This window comes from Callorhinus ursinus, unplaced genomic scaffold, assembly GCF_003265705.2.
Source record: "Callorhinus ursinus isolate GAN/ISIS: 27379988/994484 unplaced genomic scaffold, GSC_fseal_2.0 scaffold7, whole genome shotgun sequence".
NCBI classification, from domain to species: domain Eukaryota; kingdom Metazoa; phylum Chordata; class Mammalia; order Carnivora; family Otariidae; genus Callorhinus; species Callorhinus ursinus.
The window spans coordinates 46,580,877-46,603,960 of NW_027397069.1; the positions used below are offsets into that span (position 1 = coordinate 46,580,877).

General features: G+C 43.8%; 1 protein-coding gene across 1 annotated transcript; it reads right to left on the reverse strand.

The window, feature by feature from the left end:
• Positions 1-1,825: 1,825 nt before the first annotated feature.
• OLFM4 (olfactomedin 4) lies at positions 1,826-22,615 on the reverse strand. Its single transcript, XM_025874741.2, has 5 exons — positions 22,398-22,615; positions 17,854-18,006; positions 11,820-12,032; positions 10,666-10,825; positions 1,826-3,923 (listed from the first exon to the last, which is right to left on the reverse strand). Exons 1-5 carry the CDS (start codon positions 22,581-22,583, stop codon positions 3,121-3,123), a joined length of 1,515 nt encoding a protein of 504 aa, XP_025730526.1. The 5' UTR covers positions 22,584-22,615; the 3' UTR covers positions 1,826-3,120.
• Positions 22,616-23,084: the final 469 nt, after the last annotated feature.

The following is a 23,084-nucleotide window of genomic DNA, read 5'->3' on the forward strand; positions in this document are numbered from 1 at the left end:
GGAGAACAGACATTGAATAAGGCTGGAGACAAGGGAAGTTTCAGGTTTGGCCAGTGCTGCCAGGTTGGTAGGCTTGACTGATACCCAGAGCTAGGCCCCTCTCATGGCAATTCCAGGCCAGAAGGGAATCTTTACAGAGTGGGAGGTCACCTCAGTTCTCCACACCTCTCCCTCTCCACCTCCCCCAAAATAATAAAAATGGAGGGAACCCTGAGAGCACCTGTTAATGCTCAGTTACCAGCTGGGGTAATTTGAGTCCACAAGTTCTCTTTTTCAAGAGGAAACCTGAAGGAGCCAGACTCAAAAGGCTACGTATTGTATGATTCCTTGGAGGTAGAAAACGGATCAGTGTGGTTGGCAGGGGCTAGGAGAGGAGGGTAGGATTTGACCACAGAAGGGCACGAGAGCACTTTGGGGGGATGAGGAAATATTTTACATCCTAATTGTGGTAGCCTTTATACAACTGTATGTGTTCGCCAAAAGTCATTTAAGTGTACACTTAAAATTGGCAGATTTTATCTCATGTAAATTACATCTCAATAAAGCTGATTTATTTTTTTTTAAGATTTTTATTTATTTATCAGAGAGAGAGAGGGAGAGCACAAGGGCGGGGAAGGGCAGAGGGAGAAGCAGGCTCCACACTGAGCAAAGAGCCCCTCAGGACCCTGGGATCATGACCTGAGCCAAAGGCAGACACTTAACGACCGAGCCACCCAGGCATCCCAATAAAGCTGATTTGATAAATATGGAAAATAAAAAAAAAAAAAAAAAAAGCTAATTTAGATAATATATACACAATTTTTTTTCCCCCAAAGGGCACTAGCTGATGAATCCTGAGCTAACATTTCCACCGTGTAGCTGAATCCCTCAGTTAGTTGTTCGACCTTCCCAGTAGGGAGTTATCCTGCAAGCAGCCACTGCAGGCTGATAGGCCATGTCCAGTGGGTTCTGAAGGGAAATTTCAGGCAAATGCTTCTGTAGCCATTGAGATAAGAAGCTGCTTGTTAGGGTTACCTTGGCTTCGTACCTTCTTTCCGAGATCTTCAGATGTCAGACTGTGGATGTGATAGAAATATTCATCTGGAAAACTGCCAGGAGTCTGATTAATATAACATCACTGTTTTTAACTTGTATCTCACATGACTTACCCATCTTTATCTTCATATCTTGTTGCATTTTGAAGGCCATACCTGTCTCTATGCTCAGTCTGAAAAATACAGAATAATACTGCTGAAAATACTAAATATTGTAGCTACCGCCTGCCTCAAAAAGTGTGGCATGCATTAAAAATGAGCATTTCGGTAAGACTGACTACACTAGCCTAGTCTATCCTACCAGCTCTAGGTCACCTGTCCCCCTACACATTCTCTTTGGTAAAGGTATCTCCCTCCTCAGTATGGCCGGTTAGTCCCTTTGCTTTCTGTACAAGACCTTCTGTTTGGGGAAGATCTGGAGGCTTCTTAAGTTAATAGCTCAATTGGAAAAGGAACATAAACCACACAAATATAGTCTAACATTGGAAATAACCAGATCAGTCATGCAAATTAATAAGTACAGAAGGTCATATCCCAAAAGAGTGCAGTCTCATACCAAAAAAAAAAAAAAAAAAAGCTGCCAGAAAGAATGGATTTTAAGGGGAAATGAAAACTAAAGAGCCAGCCCTGACTTTGGATTCCTTTAAAAGCCCCTGATGCTCTTTGCCGTTAAGGTGTACGATCTCCTGGGCATTGCTGTTCGGAACATAGCCACACTCTGTACCTCACAACAAAGTGGGGACCACCCTATTAGAGGCTTTTTTATAGTAAAAATAAAAGAGTTTAAAAACACACAAAGGACAACACTTTTATCAAAACACACTTTAATCATTTATTAAAAGGGGACAATTATAGCATTGAGGGAGCCAATCCTATAGACTGGGACTCATGAACATCAAAGGGAAGGAGACCAAGACCAGATGATAACGCCATCCAAAGCACAGAAGCACAGACATCTGGAAGGTTCTCAGACTGCACTGATTTGCTAGATACTATCAGTGGTTTTTAAAATATTTCTTCCTAAAAAACTTCATTTTCTCACAGCTTTCAGGCTTAAAGACAAAACTGCATGAAACAACTGCTGTGAATTAATACAAATGTCACATACGCTCCAAGGGCTTTATCATATAACCACATATGCTATGATTTTATCTGCCATCTGATCTTCCTATGGTCTTAGAGTCATGGAAGTGAAATTTCATGAAGAGACAAAAAATGTGATTTTGTTTTTCTTATATCCATGCCATAAAAAAAAAAAAACAGTTAATTTTCATAAAAAACAGGAGGTAGGAAATGGGGAGAGCAGAGAATGGGGGTGGTGGGAATCGGTTTGTAAGTCTGGTTCGAATCTTCTGAGCTGCCTTTGGAATGAAGTCATGAGGCAGGAGGGCTCTACTGACTCTTATATAGGTGGACAGAGGGAGCAAAGAAAAATCAAGTGCCTCACCTGTAGGTCCATTTGGGACCGATTTACAGTGGTACAATTTAATGCATAAAAGAGTCTTTCTTTAGAAAACTCTGAGCATTTTACAGATATAATAAAGCATGCTAAGTCTACTAATCTGCTACATATAAAACATTGTTCCAGGTGCTAGTAAGAAAAACAACGACGGAGATCTGATCTCTCGAGGAGCTTTGGGTATTAATCTGCCTAATTGAGCCCAGGTTTCTTTCTTGGATGAATTAGTCTGGCTACATGGGGGAGAACTGGTCACTGAGACACGTTGGTACAAAGAATCCCCCAAAACCATGCAGAGTTCTCTTCAAGTTCCTTAATTTCCAGATGCTGCCTGGACCACTGACACCTTCCTGGGACCCATAATGCCCCTAGACCTCCACAATCCCATCCACCCTGGAAGGACCTTCTTTCCAGTAGGGAAATACATTTCTGGAGGCAGACAGCTTCCAAAAGAACTCATCAAATCAGGGCAAATATCCCAAGTCTCCAGCATGATAGAACTATGCTCCCAAATATCACTACTAAGCAAACACACTTCCAAATCCCAAATCCCCCGGCAGATAGCTAAAGAAGTGGAAAAGGCCATTTTTTCAAAGAATATTCTCTGCCTCTCTCACCCTCACACATTTACTTGGGTTCCTGGTTAAAGATCAGATCATAATTCAGAAGGTAACCATCATTATAGACAAAAAGTTTTTGCTCAAAAGGGTGATAGTTAATGCTCTGCACTCTTTCCTGCATCTTATGCATTGTGATGTCTAGTCTGCCCTCTTTCCCTGAGTTTGTGTCATAGTAGTAGAAAATCTCTTCTTGTTTGGTGTTCAGAGTGCGGGTGGCATACAGAACCCCACACACCATGAAGGCATTGGACACAGACGGTTTATACTGCCTGGTGTACCAAGTGTTTAACACCACGAGTGTGGTGTCGTTGAGTTTACTAATCACCATGTTACCAGTGCTGGCTTCAGTTGAATAAATCACCCACAATCCATTCTCATCCACAGCCAAGTCAATATCTTGCCAACCAACATTAGCATACGAAAAGCGGTTATTATACGCAGCATTAGGGAGAGTTTGAGTCACTTCAGCCCTGTTGTTACTCAGGTTAATTTTGGCAATGTTCCCAGTGTTGTACCAGTTGACATACATGTAGTTGTTATAAACTGCTGTACCACTGCCTTGGCCATAGGTGATCCGAAGATCTCGGGCATTTATGTACAATAGCAAATCATCCAGTGTATTGTGGAGTCTGTAATATTCCAGAATTCTCCCATCTGTATTCAAAGGTGCCACCCAATACAGCCCCCCTTCTGGATGCTGGGGAGAGTAATCTCGACCCCAGGCACCATATTTATAGGAAAACCCTCTCCAGTTGAGCTGAACTACAGTCGGCTTGCTGATATTCACCACACCACCATGGCCACAGCTCCCTGTACAAACAAGAACATAAAAGGGCATTCTTAGAGAAAAATGAATGACAAGACACAAATGGTTTAATACCCTAAGAACCAAAGGAATCCATAAAGATTTGTCTTGCCAAGGTTCAGTGACGACAGTGCTTCTGATGGAGAAGAGCCGAAACCTTCTCGGTGTCAGTCTCAATGCAAACCCACTGTGGGCTCTAGAGAAAACAATCTTCTGTTTCCATGAGTGGGCTTTCATTCTGGAAATGGGGATGCTAAAGCTGCCAAGAGCCACACTAAAAAGGTTTGAGGGCACAGAAAGAGGAAAGGAGGACTTGGTGGATTTGACAGATTTTCTTCTATCAGAAAGCATTTTGCAAATTTTTTTAAAATTTCATCTTTCTGACAGAGAAATCATGAAAGCAAGGTCATCCCAGACCCTATCTTTTCCCCATAAAGCCTGCTATTCCCCAGGATCAGGGACAATTGTGATGAAGGAGAAGACTGTCCTGGGCAAGTGTCCATGCCCTTCACCTTCCTGCCCCTCCCTCCCTGGAACCGCAAGTGCATATATCCACACCAGGTACCAATGCTGCCCCAAGCCAATCTCAGAAGAGGAAGTTTTAAATATGGGATTTTAAAGATACAAAAAGATGGTCCCTATCATGGTGGGATTTTAGCCTTGGGAAGCCGTGGAAGTTATTTCAGGGCAATATTGCCTGCTCTGTGCCCAAAGCATAGCCCATGACTTAGAACCCTCGGTGACCATCTTGCTGTAGAGTAATAAGGTAGGTCTTGCTGTTCATACCACAATTTCTACTGGGCCATAGAATGCCAGACAAGTACTTCACCTTTCCCAATCGGACACTGCCGTTACAATGTGTACAATCAAGAGGGACCAGACTTACTGGTCCACTGAATCCACCTTCCCTGTAACACCAGTGAATGACCTAGACTGGACAACTGGCCCTTCACACTGCACTCTGAAATGCCTGCCAACCCAAACCATTTGCTACAAAAATAAAATAAAATTCCTCCAGGATTTTTATAATAACTATCCAGAGTTGAACACGCATTTTCTGGGATCTTAATAAATACCCTTTAAAATTGGGTAACATTGTTTCTTGGATGACAAAGAAAATTCAACTTCAAGTACATTTGAGGTCATTTTCCCTCATCTGACTGCCTGGAGCAGAGCAGGTGAGGGAAGGAGGAACAGAACCTGAATCACTCGATCTGGCTTTGAATGCTTGGAGGGAATCAGGGAGCCGTGGAGAGCACATGATGTGAGCTGGAGCCAAAAGCAGAGCTCCAAAGAATTACCTGATTTATCATGGGGTGGTGGGGGGGGCGGGGGCGAGGCTGGTTAAGGGGGAGCAAAGCTTTGCCTGTAAGTCTGTGCCTCTGACCGATATGGAAAGACCCATTCCTCTCCTTGCTAAATGTCCCCCGCTTCTCCCCTCCTTATTCAAGGACTGCTCAGAGGTGAAACCATTACTAGAAACCCTGCTTTTATTTTTCCAATCTGCTGGGGCTTTTTGGTCCCAGATTTACATACGTGCCCCTTAAATGCTCTCATGAATCCGCAGTTGGTGGGAAAGCCAGCCAACCATACAACAGGTAGAGAAATGAAACCATTCTGTACCCAACCTCAAATAATTTTGCATATCATTAAGCAGAACACAGTCGCATGTTTATTTTAATAATGCATGCACCATTTCATAAATAAAAAAGCAATGTGTGTTCAGCCAAGAGACTGCTCTCCACCAAAGAAATAATAAATAAAATTATAAATTATTATTCCTTCTCCTAAAAGTGATCTCTCAGATGAATGCTTGTTGGCTTTTGTTTATGAAACAATGCATGAATTATTAAAATAAAGTTAGTGGTGTGTTCAGTTTAATGATAACAAAAATTGTTTGAGTTTCCAAATGCTACAAACTGGATTTTCTAGTTAAAACATCTTCCCGAGAACTTATTTATTTAACTACATTTCACTCTGAGGAAATGAAAGAAAGTCAGATTTTTCTTGCAGGTTGGAAGACTTAGGAATTGTTTGCTTAATTGAATCTTGCTTTTCTGCAAAGAAAATATCCCAAACCAACAGCAACAAAATACTTAAGGGAAAGTTATGATGCATACACGTATCCAAGCATTATCAAGGGGTTAAAGATCATAAACTGTTCTGTGTTGGATGTGGAAATCCTTAGATATAAAGGAACCAAAACAAACTCCTCTTAAAAATGACTACTTCTACTACCATTAATAATAATAATAATGGCTCATCCCCCCTTTTCCACGCGGACCAGGAAATTAAAAATTACACCTGGTATAAATACCAAAACTGTTGAAACCACAGTCTCTGTTTCTCACTTCCCAACCGTTCCTAAACACTCTCCTGCCCTTTTTGTCATACCCCTCTTCTCCTCCATGTCCTTTGGGCCATTTTCAGGGCCCTGGCTATGGTCAAAGGAGGTGGAAAAAGAGAAGAGAACTGAGCATCATTGGCAATACCACATATGTGGCTACAGCAATGACAGACTAGAGAAAAGGCCATGGCGGGCTTCCTCGACTCCTGGTGGCAAACTATCCTGAAAACAACACTGAAACTCTCAGCCACTGGGTGCCCACTGCTCATCCAGCCCCGCCAGAGCCCCCACCCCCCTCACCCCATCTGTGCCAAGCTTTTTCCCACCCACCCCCTTATCTCATACCCTTTTCCCACCCCTTCCTTCATTTCAAGGTCTTAGGTGTACTCCATTCCCTTCCTCAGCCATCACAAGTTTACTCTGACACTGGGACAAACACCCATGCCCAACCATCATCCAAGAATGTAAGAGACCAATGAATCATTTTGCAACTTCTGGTAGAAAAGAACATGCCACAGAAACAAGGATAAAAGCACCCTTTCAGCTACCCCACAAGCAAGGAAGCCAAGATAGCCTGGTGTTAATCAGGTTGGTGAGTTGTTGGACCTTTCTTGTCACTCTGGGAATCACTGGTGCACCTCTCTATCAGAGCATCTGTGGAAGGCAGCCTGGTACAGTGAAAATATTGGCGATAGATTCCAAGTCAAATCCTGACTCCAGTACTTACTGGCTATGTAACCTTCTGAGCTTCACCTTCCTTACGTTAAAACAAACAAACAAAAAACTCCTAATACCTACTCCGTAGCACTGTTAAGAAGAAGAGAGAGAAGGCATGTACAGTAACTCAATAAATGGTAACTATCAGCATTATAATTACATCACGTTGGAATTGAAGGTTCACCTGCCTGTCTCCCTTCCTACAGAGTGGTTTCTGGAGGTTCCTGGAGCCATCCTGGTAACCCTGGTTCCCAGAACAGGACTAGCCATGCAGTGGTACCAAATCAGGATCGTGGAATAAGGGAAGGAAAGACTGATCAAATCTCCCAAACCCAGTTTACCCTATTTATAAAACCCTAGCCCTCTACTCTGCTACAAATCGGAGTTTTTCAAAAAGCCTAGCATCCACTCCACAGAACATAATGCAAGGAACCCTCCACACAAGGGTATCCTTGGTTTACAATCTCTTCATCACGCAATTCATTAGACATTGCCATGGTATTCTGAAAATACCCTGGGAAGCCACAAGGTAAGACTTTAACATACCCTGACTTGGCTTTTCTCAAGTCTCATGGTTGTATTTGTGTGTGTGCTGTGGTAGAGAGTTTTTAATTTGCATCAACAAATGGGAATTCAAATTTGTATTGCCCAATTTTGAAGGTTGGGTAAAAAAAGTTAGAAGCTGGGTGCCAAACTCCAGAATTATAACCCATAAAGATATTTTATTTATCTGATTAAAATTTTTACTACAAAAAAAGAAAGCCTCATGGTTAGTAGCATTTTTCTTAAGTCAAAGTCTACATGCAGAGGAAACAATCTGGGCTCTATGAGTGCAATCTCCTACCTGGACAACTGAACTTTGAGCAAAGAGGAGAATACAATTCACTTGTGAGAATTAGGCAATTAACCTGGTCATAATCACAAAATGATGAGGACCAAATTGACTCTGAATTATTGAATATATACTACCCAACACTCTGCTTTTCCTAAGGCTTAGGATTTGGGCGGGTCACCCCATATCCTCCATCAACCATTTACCGAGCACCTACTATGCGTCAGCACAGAACACAGCATCACTGCCAAGCACAGCGGTGATCCACCCCTGAGTGAGTGTGTACATTTTGCCTATCTTCCGTCATTTAGATTCAGGGGGAGATCAGACAGAGTCAGTTGTTTTCAGGAAAAAAAAAGTTAATGAGCAGAAGGCCAATTATTTTAGATTAGAAAGTTCTACGAAATGAAGCAGAAAAGGATGCCATTGCAGCATAAACCAAATATAAAGCATGTTTTATTGAACCCTAGCTACATGTGCTGGTTCAAAGACCAAGCTGACTGGAGAGGGGTAGCACGTTGCAACTGCAAGGGAGGGGCCCAGAGAACACAAAATTGCTTTAGAGTTGAGACCTGCATACAGCCTTTTGTTCTGTGCAACTCTGCAGTGAAAGCAGACAGGCCAGATTTTAAGGTCCCATAATAGTGAGTAACTTTAATTAAAGTCTCCACAGGCTCACAACTTTGTGGTGTCTGGGGAGTTTCCAATTCTGCATTATCAACCAATCAAACAGAAAGAGAGCAAGTAGAAAGAAATTGATTTAAAAACATGACAAAAAGTCAGTTTAATATAAACATCATAAATATAATATGAACAAAGCTGGAGGAGGGCCAAGTGGCTTGGCTGGGATCCAGGTACAGCCAAGGTTGTGGGAAAGTGAGAGGAAATCTGGGTCCAATTTGCTTAAACAACACAGCTGGGCTGGGATGGCTTACAAAAGTCTAAGTGTGAGGACCTAGGGGAAAGTTCTAGAAAAGGAATTCTAACAAAAACAATCCAACAGACTCATTTGTTTTCCTCCTTAGATATACCAAGCAGTGTACTTTGTCTCCCACTGCCATCCCTGAGTTACTGCCATCGGACACTCTAGGTCCTGCAATACCCACAGAGCAAGGGGCCCTGCCCATCAGCTTCAGCTCTGCCATTAACTACCTGTGTGGCCTCAGGAAAAGCGGCCTCCTCACCACCTGAGTCCCCTTCTCCTGAGACATGATGGACCTGAGCCAGATGGTTCTGAATGTCCCCTCCAGTTCTAAAATGTCCTCACTCTAAGGAACGCAGAGAAAACTGTGCTTGAAATATCTATTCCATGAGGAAAATATGCTGTGAAGAAAGAAAGAAAGAGAGAGAGAGAAAGGAAGGAAGGAAGGAAGGAAGGAAGGAAGGAAGGGAGGGAGCGAGGGAGTGACGGAAGGAAAGAAGCAGGCCTTGCTCAGGTGTTATCAGGGTTTGTCACTGTTTTGACCCCTGTGCGCACGGAGCCCTACGTGGCCCAGCAGAATGAGCTCACGTTTTCATCGCACACCGACACTACTGATCCCAGACCGAATTTAACCTTAGCTTGTAATGGAGGACGAGGCACGGCCTGAACCTCTTCTGTATGTCATACTATGACAGATTGCCAACGAAGCAGAGGGAAGGATGAGTCTCCTAACAACCACCAAGAGGCTTAGAACGATGGCAGTATCTAATTAAAGCCTTAAAGAAACCAGCTACATTGACAAGGATCCAGAAACACACAGCCTAAAAGGAATCAGGTTGTGGGAAGAGGAGTTAATGAGAATACCAAGAGCTGTATGATGGGATGAGAAGCCAAAGGCCCTTTTCAGGTGGAGCTGCACACGAGCCACAGAGAGAGCCGCCCTGTGCCAGAGACCCGAAAGGCTGAGCAGCAGGCTTTCGTTCACCTGGAGGGGTGTGCTGAAGCACCGGAGGACCTAGCACCGCTTTTGTTCCCAGCAAGGTGTCCACTTCAGCTATCTTCATTAATAATAATAACAAATTCCAGTGCATAAGTGCCAATCATAGAGCTCTGTGCTTCCCAAGGTTGGTTTCATTAACCCTCACGGCACCCCTGCAAGGTAGGTACTCTCCTCCCGCTTTATCACTGCCGAGATTACGGATCTTTGGCTGTGGCCACATAGCTGGGAAGCTGAGGCCTTTGGGGTCCCAGAGCCATACTCCTGACCCCTACACTCCACTGCCTCCATCCCTGGAGGTATTATGGTGCACCCCCCTCTAGGCTATACCTTGCCCCAAGGATAACCATTAGAGAGTGAGAGACCATCCCTGCCCTCCAGGAACTCCCGTCCAGGAGAGATGGCAGGCCCAAGTCCTGGGCATGTGGGGCCATCCATTAAAGCCTTCTTCAATCCCAAGACATGCTAAACAGCAGGTGCATTTAAGGAAAGCACAAAGGAAAAATACAGAGATGGAAGCAGGGAGGGAAAGAGAGGAGGAGGGAAGGAAGATTCAAGCATAACCCAGCTCATCAGCCACAGGAGCCAATCAGCCCTTGCAATCCACAGGACGGCACAGATGCCATGCAAATTCCAGAAGCTTTCACCCAGCCCCCCTTGACAACAACTCCATCACCACAGAGATGTTCTTCTTGTTAGCAAATGCAAAGGGGACATGTGTAATGTGTGGATCTTGTTTTAAGTCAACTCATCGTCGGTGCTTTTCCTCTATGTGCCCCAGAACGTGCTAGCAAGTGGAGCTACTAAGGGAGATTTCAAAGCATGGAAGAGGAAGCTCAGAGCTGCAACAATCCCATCTTCCCCCCTTCCCCCATCCCACTCTCAGCTCCTACTTGGGCCTGGCTCAAGCGATGAAAACATGACATGCTTACCAGGGGCAAGAGGAGGTGGGGTCGCAGGAACATTTTCACCTTTAGAGGCTTCGCATTCCTTTAGCCTGGTCTTAAGAGCCAGGATTTCTCGGCGAATGGCAAGGACATTGTTTTTGTCTAGCGTCTCCAGTTTCTCTACCAGGAGAGTCATATTCCTTATCTAAGGAAATAAAAATTCAGAGTGACTTTATAGTATCATGCAATTTCTTTCATAAACATTCCAGGGCTGAATTTGTCACTTAGTGAAACATTGCTAGAGAATACACCCGAGATTCTTCTGAATGGTTTCATTTGGAAGAATACATTTTATGGTTTAGTGTGAATGCCTGTCACTTCTCAGGCAGATGTGTGTGACAAGAAGAAAATGGCAAAGATTTTAACAGATTTAATAATAGAGCACAGGCTCAGTCTAAGCATTCACAAAGGTCCATTAAAGTTCATTTCCAATAACCTTCCCTTATAAACTTGTGTTTACTCATGTTGTATTATAATTAAGTTTCTAATGAATGGTGAGGGCCAGAGAAAACTTAAAGTCTGAGATATGTAACTAGAATTCTCAACTACAGCCCACGTCATGACCGTGCTAGTAAATTCACGTAGATAGGAATTACCCAACCATAACATTAATGTGATGGTCTTTATCCATAGAGGATAAAGGCTTCATTAAAACATACTCCCAAGAAACTCCTTTAAAGAGGGTTGCCAGTATGTGGAGAAGTGTTCCAAGAGGGATCAAGGATCACATGATCATTCAAAAGGAGAAACTGACCTAGCAAGTCCAAAATCAGGTAAATTGTGGCTTTCTAGTCCCATGAGCATAAATCCAGAACAGAGAAGGCACTTGACCTAACCTGGCCATGGAGTTGTTCAGATTCATAGCATCTCCTTCCTGGAGACGTTCAAAGGCCACTTGGTTCTGGGGCAGGACCACTGGAGGACACCTGCTCCTCAATGAACAGGTCCCCACTGCGCTGAACTTACTGGTCAAAGACAGATGTTCACGGAAAGCAGAACATGGGACATGCCATGTGGCCATGCGGCCATGCGAGAGTGCAGAATTGGAAGCTGGAAGAGAGACCCGTAGCCTGGTCCTGGCACCTGCCCGCTGAGGAGAATTTCTTAGTAAAGCTCTCAAAAACGAGCTCATGCCTTACCTCCACTTCCAGCTGGTCCACAATTGTTGTGCTTCCGCCGACACTGCCCTTCAGCTGTGTGATTAGTTTCTCCATCTCCTTCACTTCTATCTTGATCAGCTCAAAGTCCAGTTCAGTGTAAGAAATGGTATCCTTTTCCATGATCTCTACTCGGACGGTTAGGTTCAAGAGCTTCTTTTCATACACACTGATTAACTGAACATACTCCCTCACCTGAAAGGGAATCAAAAAGCTTAAGTCAATTCCCAAAATAATACCATGCAGTCTTCCTCCACGACCAAGCCCTTAGGGACTGTTTGATTGCTGTCAATCTTTTTTTTTTCTTTTTTGGTAAAGAAATGGATCAAAAATATATTTGAGTAGTTTTTTTTAATCCATCTAAATGCAAACTAAAAAAAGAAACTAAAACATTATTACAATTGGTGGGGTGGATTTGGCACTTGCCTAGACTAAAAATAATATTGCTTCAGAGTCATCATGCACAAGTATATTTTTATTTCCATTTTAATGTTTGAAGGTATTAGGTCTCCAAACTAAATTGGTTTGAACCAGGCCCACAATGCACACACCGTGTCTAAATCAGGGTTTCCCAGCCTCAGCATTATTGATATTTTAAGCTAGATCATTCTTTCTGGTGGCGGGCGGGGGAGGGGAGGTCTTATGTATTATAGGATGTTTACCAGCATCCCTGGCCTCTAGATACCAAAAGCACCCATAGACCGTTCAGCTGTGACAATCAAATATGCCCCAGGCATTGTTAATGTTCCCTGAGGGCAAAATCACCACCACCACCATCCTCCCTCCATTTAGAAACAGTGCTTTAAATCTAACTATTTTCTAGAAGAGGGAGAAATGCACTAAGGAGAATTCCTTCTCTGATTGCCACATGCACTGAGTTTTGGGCCGCTCCACCTTTCACAAAGTGGCATAAAGACCCAACTTTATTACACAGTATGTGAGTGTATATGCAACTGTCAAGTGCACATTTCATTAAGTGCACCCACATTTATTCCAAGAACTGATTATTGCAATCAGACCTTTACGCGTTTGTAGCATATATTTGAATGTCTGATCATTAAGTTAAAATACTTGCAAAAATTCCCTTGGTGGTTTAGTGTATAATTGGAATTTCCAAATGGATATTTCAATAAACACATTTGGTGGTTCTTTTCTGTATCTGATCTCGAAAAGAAATGCCATGGCTTTTTTAAGGACCTGCTCATTAAAAGTTGCTAGTTTTACATTCTTTTTAAAAATTCGAACATAAGTGATACTTTTCCCCAAACCGTGCTAATGTCAAGTAGCTGATCCACGGGGCCTGGATGAATTCAGAGCCAGATGTTGGCCTATAATCCTCCTAATACCAAAGGCAGCCCTAACTTCTGTCATTTTAGCCCTTTCACTTAACCCCACCGTGCAAATTAGAGCAGACTCATAGGCCGCAGACCTCAAGGGCTAGGGCTTCAGGCAAAGAGGATTTTAATGAAAGTTGAAAATGCAGCCCTTGGCACTGCGAGTGTATCTCCTCGGGCAACTGATGCTCACTGCCATCAGCTGTGCCATCACTCGGAGCCTGATAAAGCTGGTGACATTTCGGTGGATAAGGAGGTTAGAAAAATATACATAGATGACCTAACGAGTCCTCCTCTCAAAAGTATAAACACAAATATAAGGTAGCCAGGTTTTAATTTCTATAAAAATCAAGCATAAAACCTTGCCTGTGGTAAAAATAATAATAATAATAATAATAATAATAATAATAAAGTGCCAATCATTGCAGAAATGGAAGTTTGCGAAATGAGTATTCTTGTTGGCATTTGGCCTTGCCAGCTCTTGGAACACATGAAACACCCTCTGCTTTCCTGGAACATGTTGGTGGCACATCGCAGCTGTTATTCTACAGAAATGAGTGATCCAACTGTCATCTCTGCTAAATAAAATGTGGTTCTCCCAGATTCTCACTGAAAACCAAGGCATAACGTAGAGTTTGCCACAAAATGAGGTCTCTAAAGATCTGTTTGGGATTGGGGCACCTGGGTGGCTCAGACGGTTAAGTGTCTGCCTTCGGCTCAGGTCATGGTCCCAGGGTCCTGAGATCGAGCCCCGCATCGGGCTCCCTGCTGAGCAGGGAGCCTGCTTCTCCCTCTCCCTGCCGCTTCCCAGGCTTGTGCTCTCTCTCTCTCTCTCTGTCAAAAATAAAAAACAAAAATCTTAAAAAAAAAAAAGATCTGTTTGGGGAAAATTTGAGGTTCTTTCAGCAGACATTTAAAGGAAAGCTCAGTGATATTCAGGAAAACCAGAATCGTCCATGGAGTTCTAAGAAGGCAGGAGGGAGGGGCTCCTGGGTGGCTGGTTCAGTTCAGCGTCCCCTTCTTAATTTCGGCTCAGGACATGATCTCAGGGTCGTGAGATTGAGCCCCTGTGCTGGGCTCTGTGCTGAGCATGGAGCCTGAGAGCCTGCTTGAGATTCTCTCTCCTCCTCTCCTTCTGTCTGCCTCTTCCTCCCCACCTCCCTGCTCATGCATGCGCACACACTCTCTCTCTAAAAAAAAAAAAAAAAAAAAAGGCAGGAGGGAATTTGAGGACTTTACCGACTTAAGTAGATTATTCGGCTCTCTAGTGTTGAGAATGGGCAATTCTGAGAACATCCAGCTCTCCCAGAAGTGCAACGTCAGCAGAAGCAGCCTGACTTGCCCAGAGATGTGCAGCAAGAATATGGGTGTAGCCCTAAGGGGACACCTCCCTGTGTCAACATCTTTACTACAAGCTCCTCATCACTATGAGTTTGAGTTTTAAAAGACTCGTCTATGCTTGCCTTCCAACCACCAACCTAACACTCAGAATTTCCTTTTTTTTTTTTTTGTTTGTGATGCACATACTACGTCATTGGTGGGTTCTAAGAATCAAAGTTTGTTTAGGGGTTCACTTTTGGGTATTTGTCATTGTTCCGCACAGTAAATGTAGTCTCGTGATAGATAGGGGTGCAGTGCAGCTGGCTATTAGACTAAAGAATCTGTCTGGCTCATGCTTCTGCCTCAAAACCTGTGATCATTACTATGGCCAGATTATTTGAAATAAATAAATGTACTCTGCAACGTAACTGTTATTTTAATATATCTTTAACAAGATTAGTTGAGCTTGAATTGACAGTGAAGACATATGAAATACTTTGGAGTTAGATCCACCTAAACTCAAATCCGCCCTCAGTACTTAGGAGGCAAATCACTTAATTTCTCTAAGCCTTAGTCCCCTCCTATAAACTGGGGGTAATGATATCAAGCTTACAAGATTATTGGAAAGACTAGAGATAATGCATATTAAGTGCCTCATTTAGGGGCTCCTGGCTGGCTTAGTGAGTAGAGCATGCGACTTTTGATCTTGGGGTTTTAAGTTCGAGCCCCATGTTGGGTATAGAGATTACTTAAAAATAATAAAATCTAAAAAAAAAAAGTGCCTCACTTACTGCATGTCTATAAACTGCCTGCAATTATTAGAGAAACAGTGATTTCAGGGGTTTTTTCAATCTGACCTTTTAATTTATTCTATTTCCCTGCACAAAACATTGTTCAATCAATGTTGTTTGTTTAGAAGTTGCCTGAATGTCTCGACTGCCTCAACCTTCTCGTGCATGAGGATCTATTAGCGAATGTGTCCTACTAAATAACTTGCCCCAAAGACTGCAGAAAGAAAATCCTGAGCTGCCTTTTGTGTTGTCCCCTCTTGAGTATGGTCACAAGAGGACATATCATAAACAACAGAAAAGTATAAAATGCATCTTATGCAGAGGCAGCTCCCTGTCTTCCCTGTGTACTGACAGATAATGAATCAATGCAAGAGCGGTCCAAACCCTCTCCCGGCAGCCTGTCCAATCGGGTATCCCCCTCAGGCCTCCAGATAAACAGTCATTTCCAAGACAACTTAGGGACAGCTATAATCATTCACCTGAAAATTCAAAAGCCCTCAGCTGAAGAGATAACTCTGAATTGAAGGCATGCCTGACTTCCCGCATCTCTTCTTGGAGGCTGATAACAGCATGGCCGAGAAGAAAGGAACTGGGATGATTCTGAAGACCCACATTCCTGCCCTGGCTCACCCAGCCAAGAGAGAAATGACCTGTCCACTGACGTCTCTTGACCTTTATGAACCTCCATTTTTCCATCCCTAAGATGGGAAGAACACTGGCCTATCTGCCTTAAAAGACTCGCTTGAGGGTAGAACAGACCCAGAGGCATTTAGAAAAGCACAAAAGGAAGCTGTTCTTGCTGTCATTATCGTCTGTCACGCAGAATTTATGATGCAAATCTCAACAGGCAGGTCAATTCCTTTCTTTGGCCTCAATTGCAGATTTCTTGAGGAACAGCTACTCATGCTTTCAGAACTAAAAGTTCTCCCACCTACTCCACATTTCCTCCCTGCCAATTATTAGCAAGGCAGATGCCACCTGCCCTCTTTACAGGATTGGAATGAAATGTCCCGTACTCTCCACCCTGGCAAGCTGCACACTTCCCCGAAACAGCATGGGGTTTCAAACTGCCCTTCACACTCCTGCCAGCAAAGAAGGCATGCAAATCAGTTGCTTCCACTATTTCAAAGCAAATGACTCTAACTGAAAAGATCTTTACTCAGGATTTTCCTCCACTTGTTATGTTTTTATGCATAACTTCCTATCTGTACTTGATTATGCTGGAAGAAGGCTATGAATATTAATGGTTGGAATTTATAATTTAGTGCTGTGCCTTTTCTGCTGATTAATTCAAGGACATTTTATTTCTTAAGAAGCTAGGTTCCTAGTGTAGTCAAACACATTTTCCTGGACATTCGTTTAAACATAGAATATTTATCTACCAATTCAGGTTGAAAGCAGGGTCTCAGCCTCATCATCATTTTTGTCTTAAAGGATAACTGTGCTGGATGTTGAGGTAGCTAAGCTTAAATTTCTCAGGAAAACTTATTTGGAATCTTGTAGGAAAGCCAGAGCTCCTTGTAGATTAATGGAGTTGTAGTAAATAATGCATAATGTGATTATAGCCTAGCTTGGACTTCACCTGTGCAGAAAATGGGAGCCTTTCTAATTGATTTTTAACTTGGCTAAAAACGGAGAAGGGGTCAAAACTGGAATGCCAGGTCACATTGCTCCAGCCGGCTCAGAGAAAGGCAAACCCTGTGGGATGACTTCCTCTGGCTGGAAAAAAGCCCGAATCAGGGGGTTGGAAGCGGGGTCTTTACCAAGGCGGCGTGACCTATTAGAATTGATTCAAATTCCCAGTGAAGCCTTCCGTTTCGGGCTAATGCTAGACATGTCTAATGTAATGTTCCTGCTGAGACAAGAGAGGATAATACACGAGAGGGAGAATGAGAGACACAGAGACAGAGAGAGTTAGAGGGAGAGACAGAGGGAGGAAGGTGGGGGAGGGAGAGAAGAAAGTAAACTGGAAAGAGAAAATCAGAGGAAGAGAAAGGAAGAGAGGGAGAAAGACTGGAGGAGGGGAAGGAAGAGGCAAAGAAGGAGGTGGGGCTTTCCAAAAGTAAGGAAAGATGAAAAAAAAACAGGAAGGAAAGGGAGAAAGATCAGAAGGGACAGACAAGGGAAGGGGGGGTGAACAGGAATAGGAAGGAAAAGTGAAGGAGAAGGAAGAGAGAACAGAGGAGAGAGGAGAGGAAAGAAAAGGCAAAGCTAGAAGAAAGAGGAAGATGACCAAAAGGAGAAGAAACAGAATCAAAACCAAATAAAAATTGCAGGGTTGGGTTTCGCAGGGGGAAGCTCAGGGCTTCCTTCCAATCACACGCGCACAATATTGAAGTGAGTTTATCCGTGGCATGCACCATCTCCATCCCATTTTCTTCCCATGCCCTCATTTTTCCTGCTATAAAGAGCTCCACAGGTGTACTGTAAAAACAAATGCTAATGTCCCCGCAGGATGCAAGCATCCTAGCTTTGACACAACAAAGAAGGCTGCTTATCCAGTCCTGAATAAAAAGGGTTGGTTTGTTCCTATCAAGATTTGATTGGAAGAGGAAGAAAAGCAATGCTTACTTTAGAAAGCTCTTTCTCGAACTTCTGGGAGAGAATATGAGCCGTGACTTCCAAGCGTTCCACTCTCTGCACAGGAAAGGTGGTGTCCGGGAGGGTCACAGAGCACTGGCAGGTGCCGTGGTCATCCTCAAATCCAGTGAAATTGGAAAGCGACTGAAATAAAAATAAGTTCAACATCAGTAATAAGCCAGGAAATTAGCTTTTTGGTAACTGGAGTGACAGAAATTTGCCTGTCAAGAGTGCTAAGCGCCTGCCTCTTAATTTTGGCTCAGGTCCTGATCGCAGGGTCCTGATCTCAGGGTCATGAGATTGAGCCCCGCTGGGCTCATGCTCAGGGGGGAGTCTGCTTGAGATTCTCTCTCTCCCTCTCCCTTTGCCCCTCTCCCCACTCACACTCACTCTCTAAATAAATCTTGAATGAATGAATGAATGAATGAATGAATGAAGAGGATCAGAGACACAAGCTAAAACTGCCATGTTTCCCAGGCAGTGATTACACTCAGTTCAGCCACATCTCCACCAGCCAGGCCAAACCACTGTCAGACACCTTTACCTAAAGGAAAATTCTCCTTTTCTTGAGGAGGCTTCAAGGAAATTATTACTGTTCCCATGTAAGGAAAGGGAAAGAAAGAAGTGATGGGCATCCTACGTTTGAATTCCAATTCTACCACTAATTGGACATGAACCCTCTGTAAGTCTTGCTTTCCTCACCTGTCTAATAGAGAACCCACTTCAGAGGGTCATTCCCAAGAGTAACTACGTAATATAAACCAAGTCCCTGGCACGTGGTGATCAGTAGATGTCACTTTCCCTTTTCTTCCATGCACTCATTTTCTTTACCCCAACCCCAACCCAATGCCTTCCAATGAATGGAATGGGAAAACCATCATGGATATGGGTTACAGGGGAAAAACACAGTGTAAATTCACATCATCTCTTCACCCAGGAAATTGTATAATTAACATTCTTCAAAATGGAAACCAGCCATTTTTAAAAGACTGAATAATGTAGGAGTTTGAAGGTTTTGTGCAAAAAAAAAATTTTTTTTAAGTTTTCCAGCTTACCACTTGCAGAAAAGTCATTTTAAAATATCTTATGTTTCTTTAAGATATTCAGGCTCATACTTTGGTGCCACTGCATATTTTAAATGACAGGTTTGAAAGATCCTGTTTTTCCTTTGTCCCCTTTGAACTTCCCCAAGCGGATCCCAGCACAATTAACATTTTTTTATTACTACTGTTGCCTTCCAGAGGAACTCTTGGCAGCCTACTGGCTGAGCTTTACAATGATCTCATCTGATGGTCAGCCCAAAGCTCACCTGTGGAATATCAGACTGAAATGTCTCCAAAACTACCAAGGGCTGAGCAATGGCTTGCAGAATTTGCAGAGATGCAGGCCACACCTCTCAAAGTTTAGGAGGTCAATTGGCCGCAGCTGAGATTGTGTGCTCTGTGCATTTAGTATCTATCAACCTCCATGATTTCCAAACAAGCTGGACCTAGATGCTTCTATAATCAAGATGTATTCTGTCAGTGACCTCTGGACCAATTAATTCAGGCTTTTTTGCAACTGAATTGCTTGTCAATTTAACCTAATCTTCTTTAAGATGAGCAAACACACACACACACGCACACACACACACACACACACACAATGTTTATATATATACAGATGCCAAGTAAATTCTTGACATTGGTCTCAATTTTCTTTGCCAATCACATCCCACACCTGGGGAGTAAGGAAGAGAGACAAGCAGGTTTATGCTGAACACAGGGGCTGGGAAGGGGTTAAGGTAAGGGTCTTTGCCAGGGATGAAGAAGGCCTGGACAAGCTACACCAAAAATCTGTCAGAGAGACCAGCTTCCCTTGGAACCAGGTTTATCACTCCCACCGAAGCTAGAAAGACTCCCTCCCATTCAAGCACGCCAAGGCTTGTACAGGAGGACCAATGTATCGTGGACTTTCAAAAAAAGCAGCTTATTATAACAACTGTCTACCCTCAAAAAATGTCTCACATTGCATTTTGACAAGGGGAGGTTAATTAGCTGCATAAGACAGGGTTGAACCATTCTTAGAGTTCACTGAAAAGCTCTGTCAAATCAGAAAATTGTGGAGATCATCAAGCAGTCTCGAGACAATCAACTAGAAACCACCAGCTAACAACTTTTAGTCCTGAAGTTCACCTGAAAGGCAGGCAAATAATTATGAGCCTGCTGACAGCCATTCCATTGTCTTCTACTGAACATCTCTGTCCCAGCACCGTGGACTCCCCAGCTTCCAACCTGCTTATCATCAGCCCAGCATGCGCAGCTGACATCAAAATGGTCCATAAGTTTGATCAGTGTCTCCCATTAGAGATATTTCTGCTCCTCACATTCAAAGACAATGAAGCTAATGGTGATGGGTCTCTCTCTTTGCACTGAATGCTTAAACTCTATGTGAGTGTAACATGAGGAATGGGAGAAACAGACATGTGCTTGTCCCCTTGGCCTTTGAGAGAGTCTGCAATCTCCCTTGTGGGGGACAAATAGGGTCCTCTGTACCTTACAAGACACCCCACACTGATGGGGGTCTCACGCAGCGTGTGTTTAATTAACATTTACTGGTGTCTACAGCTTGCCAGGCTGCGGTGTTAGGGAGACAAGTAAGACCCAGTTCCTGCCCAGTGAATCAGGCCCATTGTCATGAGAGAGGTTTTGTGTCCTTTTTTTTCCCAACAAACCCAAGCCCCTTAGCCTGATGACAAAAGCACACGACTCCATGTTCTGACTCGGCCAATGACTGTGTAGAACAAAACATTGCTCCTTCTCTTGTCTGTGAATTGAGGACCCTGATAGCGGCTCCTTCTTTGGAGGGGGCCATCCAAGGCATGTGGAGTGCTCGGAGCGCTAGCTGAAGGTGTGACTCACATTTGTGATTTAAGGTTGCAATTGGCTCTAATTAGCAGCCAGGTCTAAGTGCCTGTAAAGATTCAAGGCATAAAATAATGGTACTCAACATTTTCAAAGTACAGAAAATGATACGTTTGGAACTTGCTCAATGACAGTTATAAAGGGGTTTTCTACCACCTTCCAAAGAGCTCATCAAGCTGACAGCCAGCCCTAGAAAATTGGGTTTATAGTAGAAGTGACACCTAGCCTGCTATAAAAAAGAAGTTCGGGTAGTGATACTGACTCACCAGAGGGAGATAAGTAAACCAGGAAGGAAATTAAAACCTCTAAGTGGAATTTAACTACCATTCCTTATCTACTTTAAAAGTTATCTTTTTATCAGACAAAAGGCATATTGGATTTCTCTGTTTCTTGACCTATACTTTATTTTCTGTTATTTTAACTGATCATCTTCCCCAAATGCTGGTTTCTGATTGATGAGGCTTCAAAATCAATTATTTATTGTTAACCTCTTTCTCCAATGTTAACCAGTTCTAATTGTCCCCAGAAGTTACTTAGTATCATGGAATAAAATAATGCATCTGATTTCTGACTACAAAGACTATCAGCATATTCATGAGTCCCAAAACCATTCTCCTCTTAAAAATAAGCTTACATCTATACTCCCCCAAAATATAGAAAGCCACCTAGGGAGAGCTGGGTAAGAGAATGGGCGGACTAAGTCTGAGCTACATAATCTACTGGCTTAGTGACTTTAAGCCAATGACGTCACCTCTCCAAGCCTCTGTTTCCACATCTCTAAAATGGGACCATTAATTTTACCAGCCTCTGAGTGTTAAATAAGATAACACATATTATGTACTTAAGTGAGCCCCGTCATTTATTAGGCACTCAGTGAACATTGTTGTGGCAGTTTCTATCTGGGCCCTATCCAAACCATTCATTAATCAACAAGTTTCCATTGCCTACATTGGCAAAATGGAAACTATAGGAAAAACCTTTTCCTCCCCTTTTCCCAATGGCCCTTCCATTCAGATGGGAGCATGTAAGCAGCAACCTGACCTGTGAATAAAGATCATAGAAGCACACAGGGACAGCCTCTGGGAGAGTTAAGACTCCTCCACCCCAAGGCACACCATAGCAAGGAAAGCCTGGGTTTTACAGAGCAGGGCTCCTACAGAGAGGCCCAGAGCCCACGTGGGCAGAGCTGGAGTGAGGAAATGCTTCCCGACCCGTAATGTCTCATCCTCCCTGCTCTTCTCAGCTCCTCAAAGGAGATACAAAGAGGACTCAGCTCCCAAGGAACAAGGCTCAGGACGCAGCCTAGTAATGCAGCCTACGAGTTCTCATCTGGGATAGAACCTGGACATCTCGATTTTTAGAGTCCCCCTCCCACCCTCACCCCCTACCCCCAAATCCAAAGTGCAGCCAAGTCTGAGAACCTCCTTCAAGTTTCAGTTCTTTCCCTAAAGCCTCCAGTGGAAGAACCAAGATGTCGTCTCCCTTGCAAACAATTTAATTATTTTACCCAGGTTTTAATTCATTTCCGGGGCACCTACAGTTAACAAAGGGAGCTGTAACTCTTCTAGAGTGCTCCCCAAAAAGCGAGAGGAAGGGAATGAACAGAGCTCTCAGACTGTGGGGCCTTCTCACCTGGGTCACGGAGCCAGGGCCAGGACCAAAGCTGTTGTTGGAGCTGGAGCCAGGGATGAAGCTGGAGCTCAACACAGGGTCAGAGAAAGAGCTGGAGGTGGTTCTGGGGATCAGGGGCTCCAAATCCCCTGTGGCCTGGCCAAGGAGGAACGGAAGGGCGAGGAAGCAGAGGAGGCCTGACATCATCTTGTGCTCTTAGCCCAAGCCACTGGCTTCTGCCCAGAGCCCAGGGGCTTCTTATAGTGCCCAGTGGGGATTTCCCCACGTCCAGTCTGTGGGAAGAGGAAGCCAGGGAGCATGTGACCACCCCAGGAGGGCCAGGACACCCAGGAACCTTGTCATCGAGCCCCACTCTGCCAGCTCTTCTTTGATTGCGATATCTCCTGCCAAATATTAACTCAAAGGCGTTTTGTGACGCCCAGTATCTGGTTCCCAACTTGTTACTTCCTTGAAAGAGATGGGTTCAAAGCAATCTTTGCAGGCGAAACAGAGCTTGGAGGTCCCAGGAGGGAAAAGCAAGCCTCAGTCCCTCGCCCAGAAGCCTTTCCAGTTGTTCCCCTGGCCCCCACCCCCACCTCTCATCTTACTGAATGACGCTTTCCAGAGAAAGTTAGAGAACTTGGTTTAGAGGCTGTGGATCCCCCCAGGGGGACTCCCTCTCTAGCTGCTACTCCCCAGGTTGTCTCT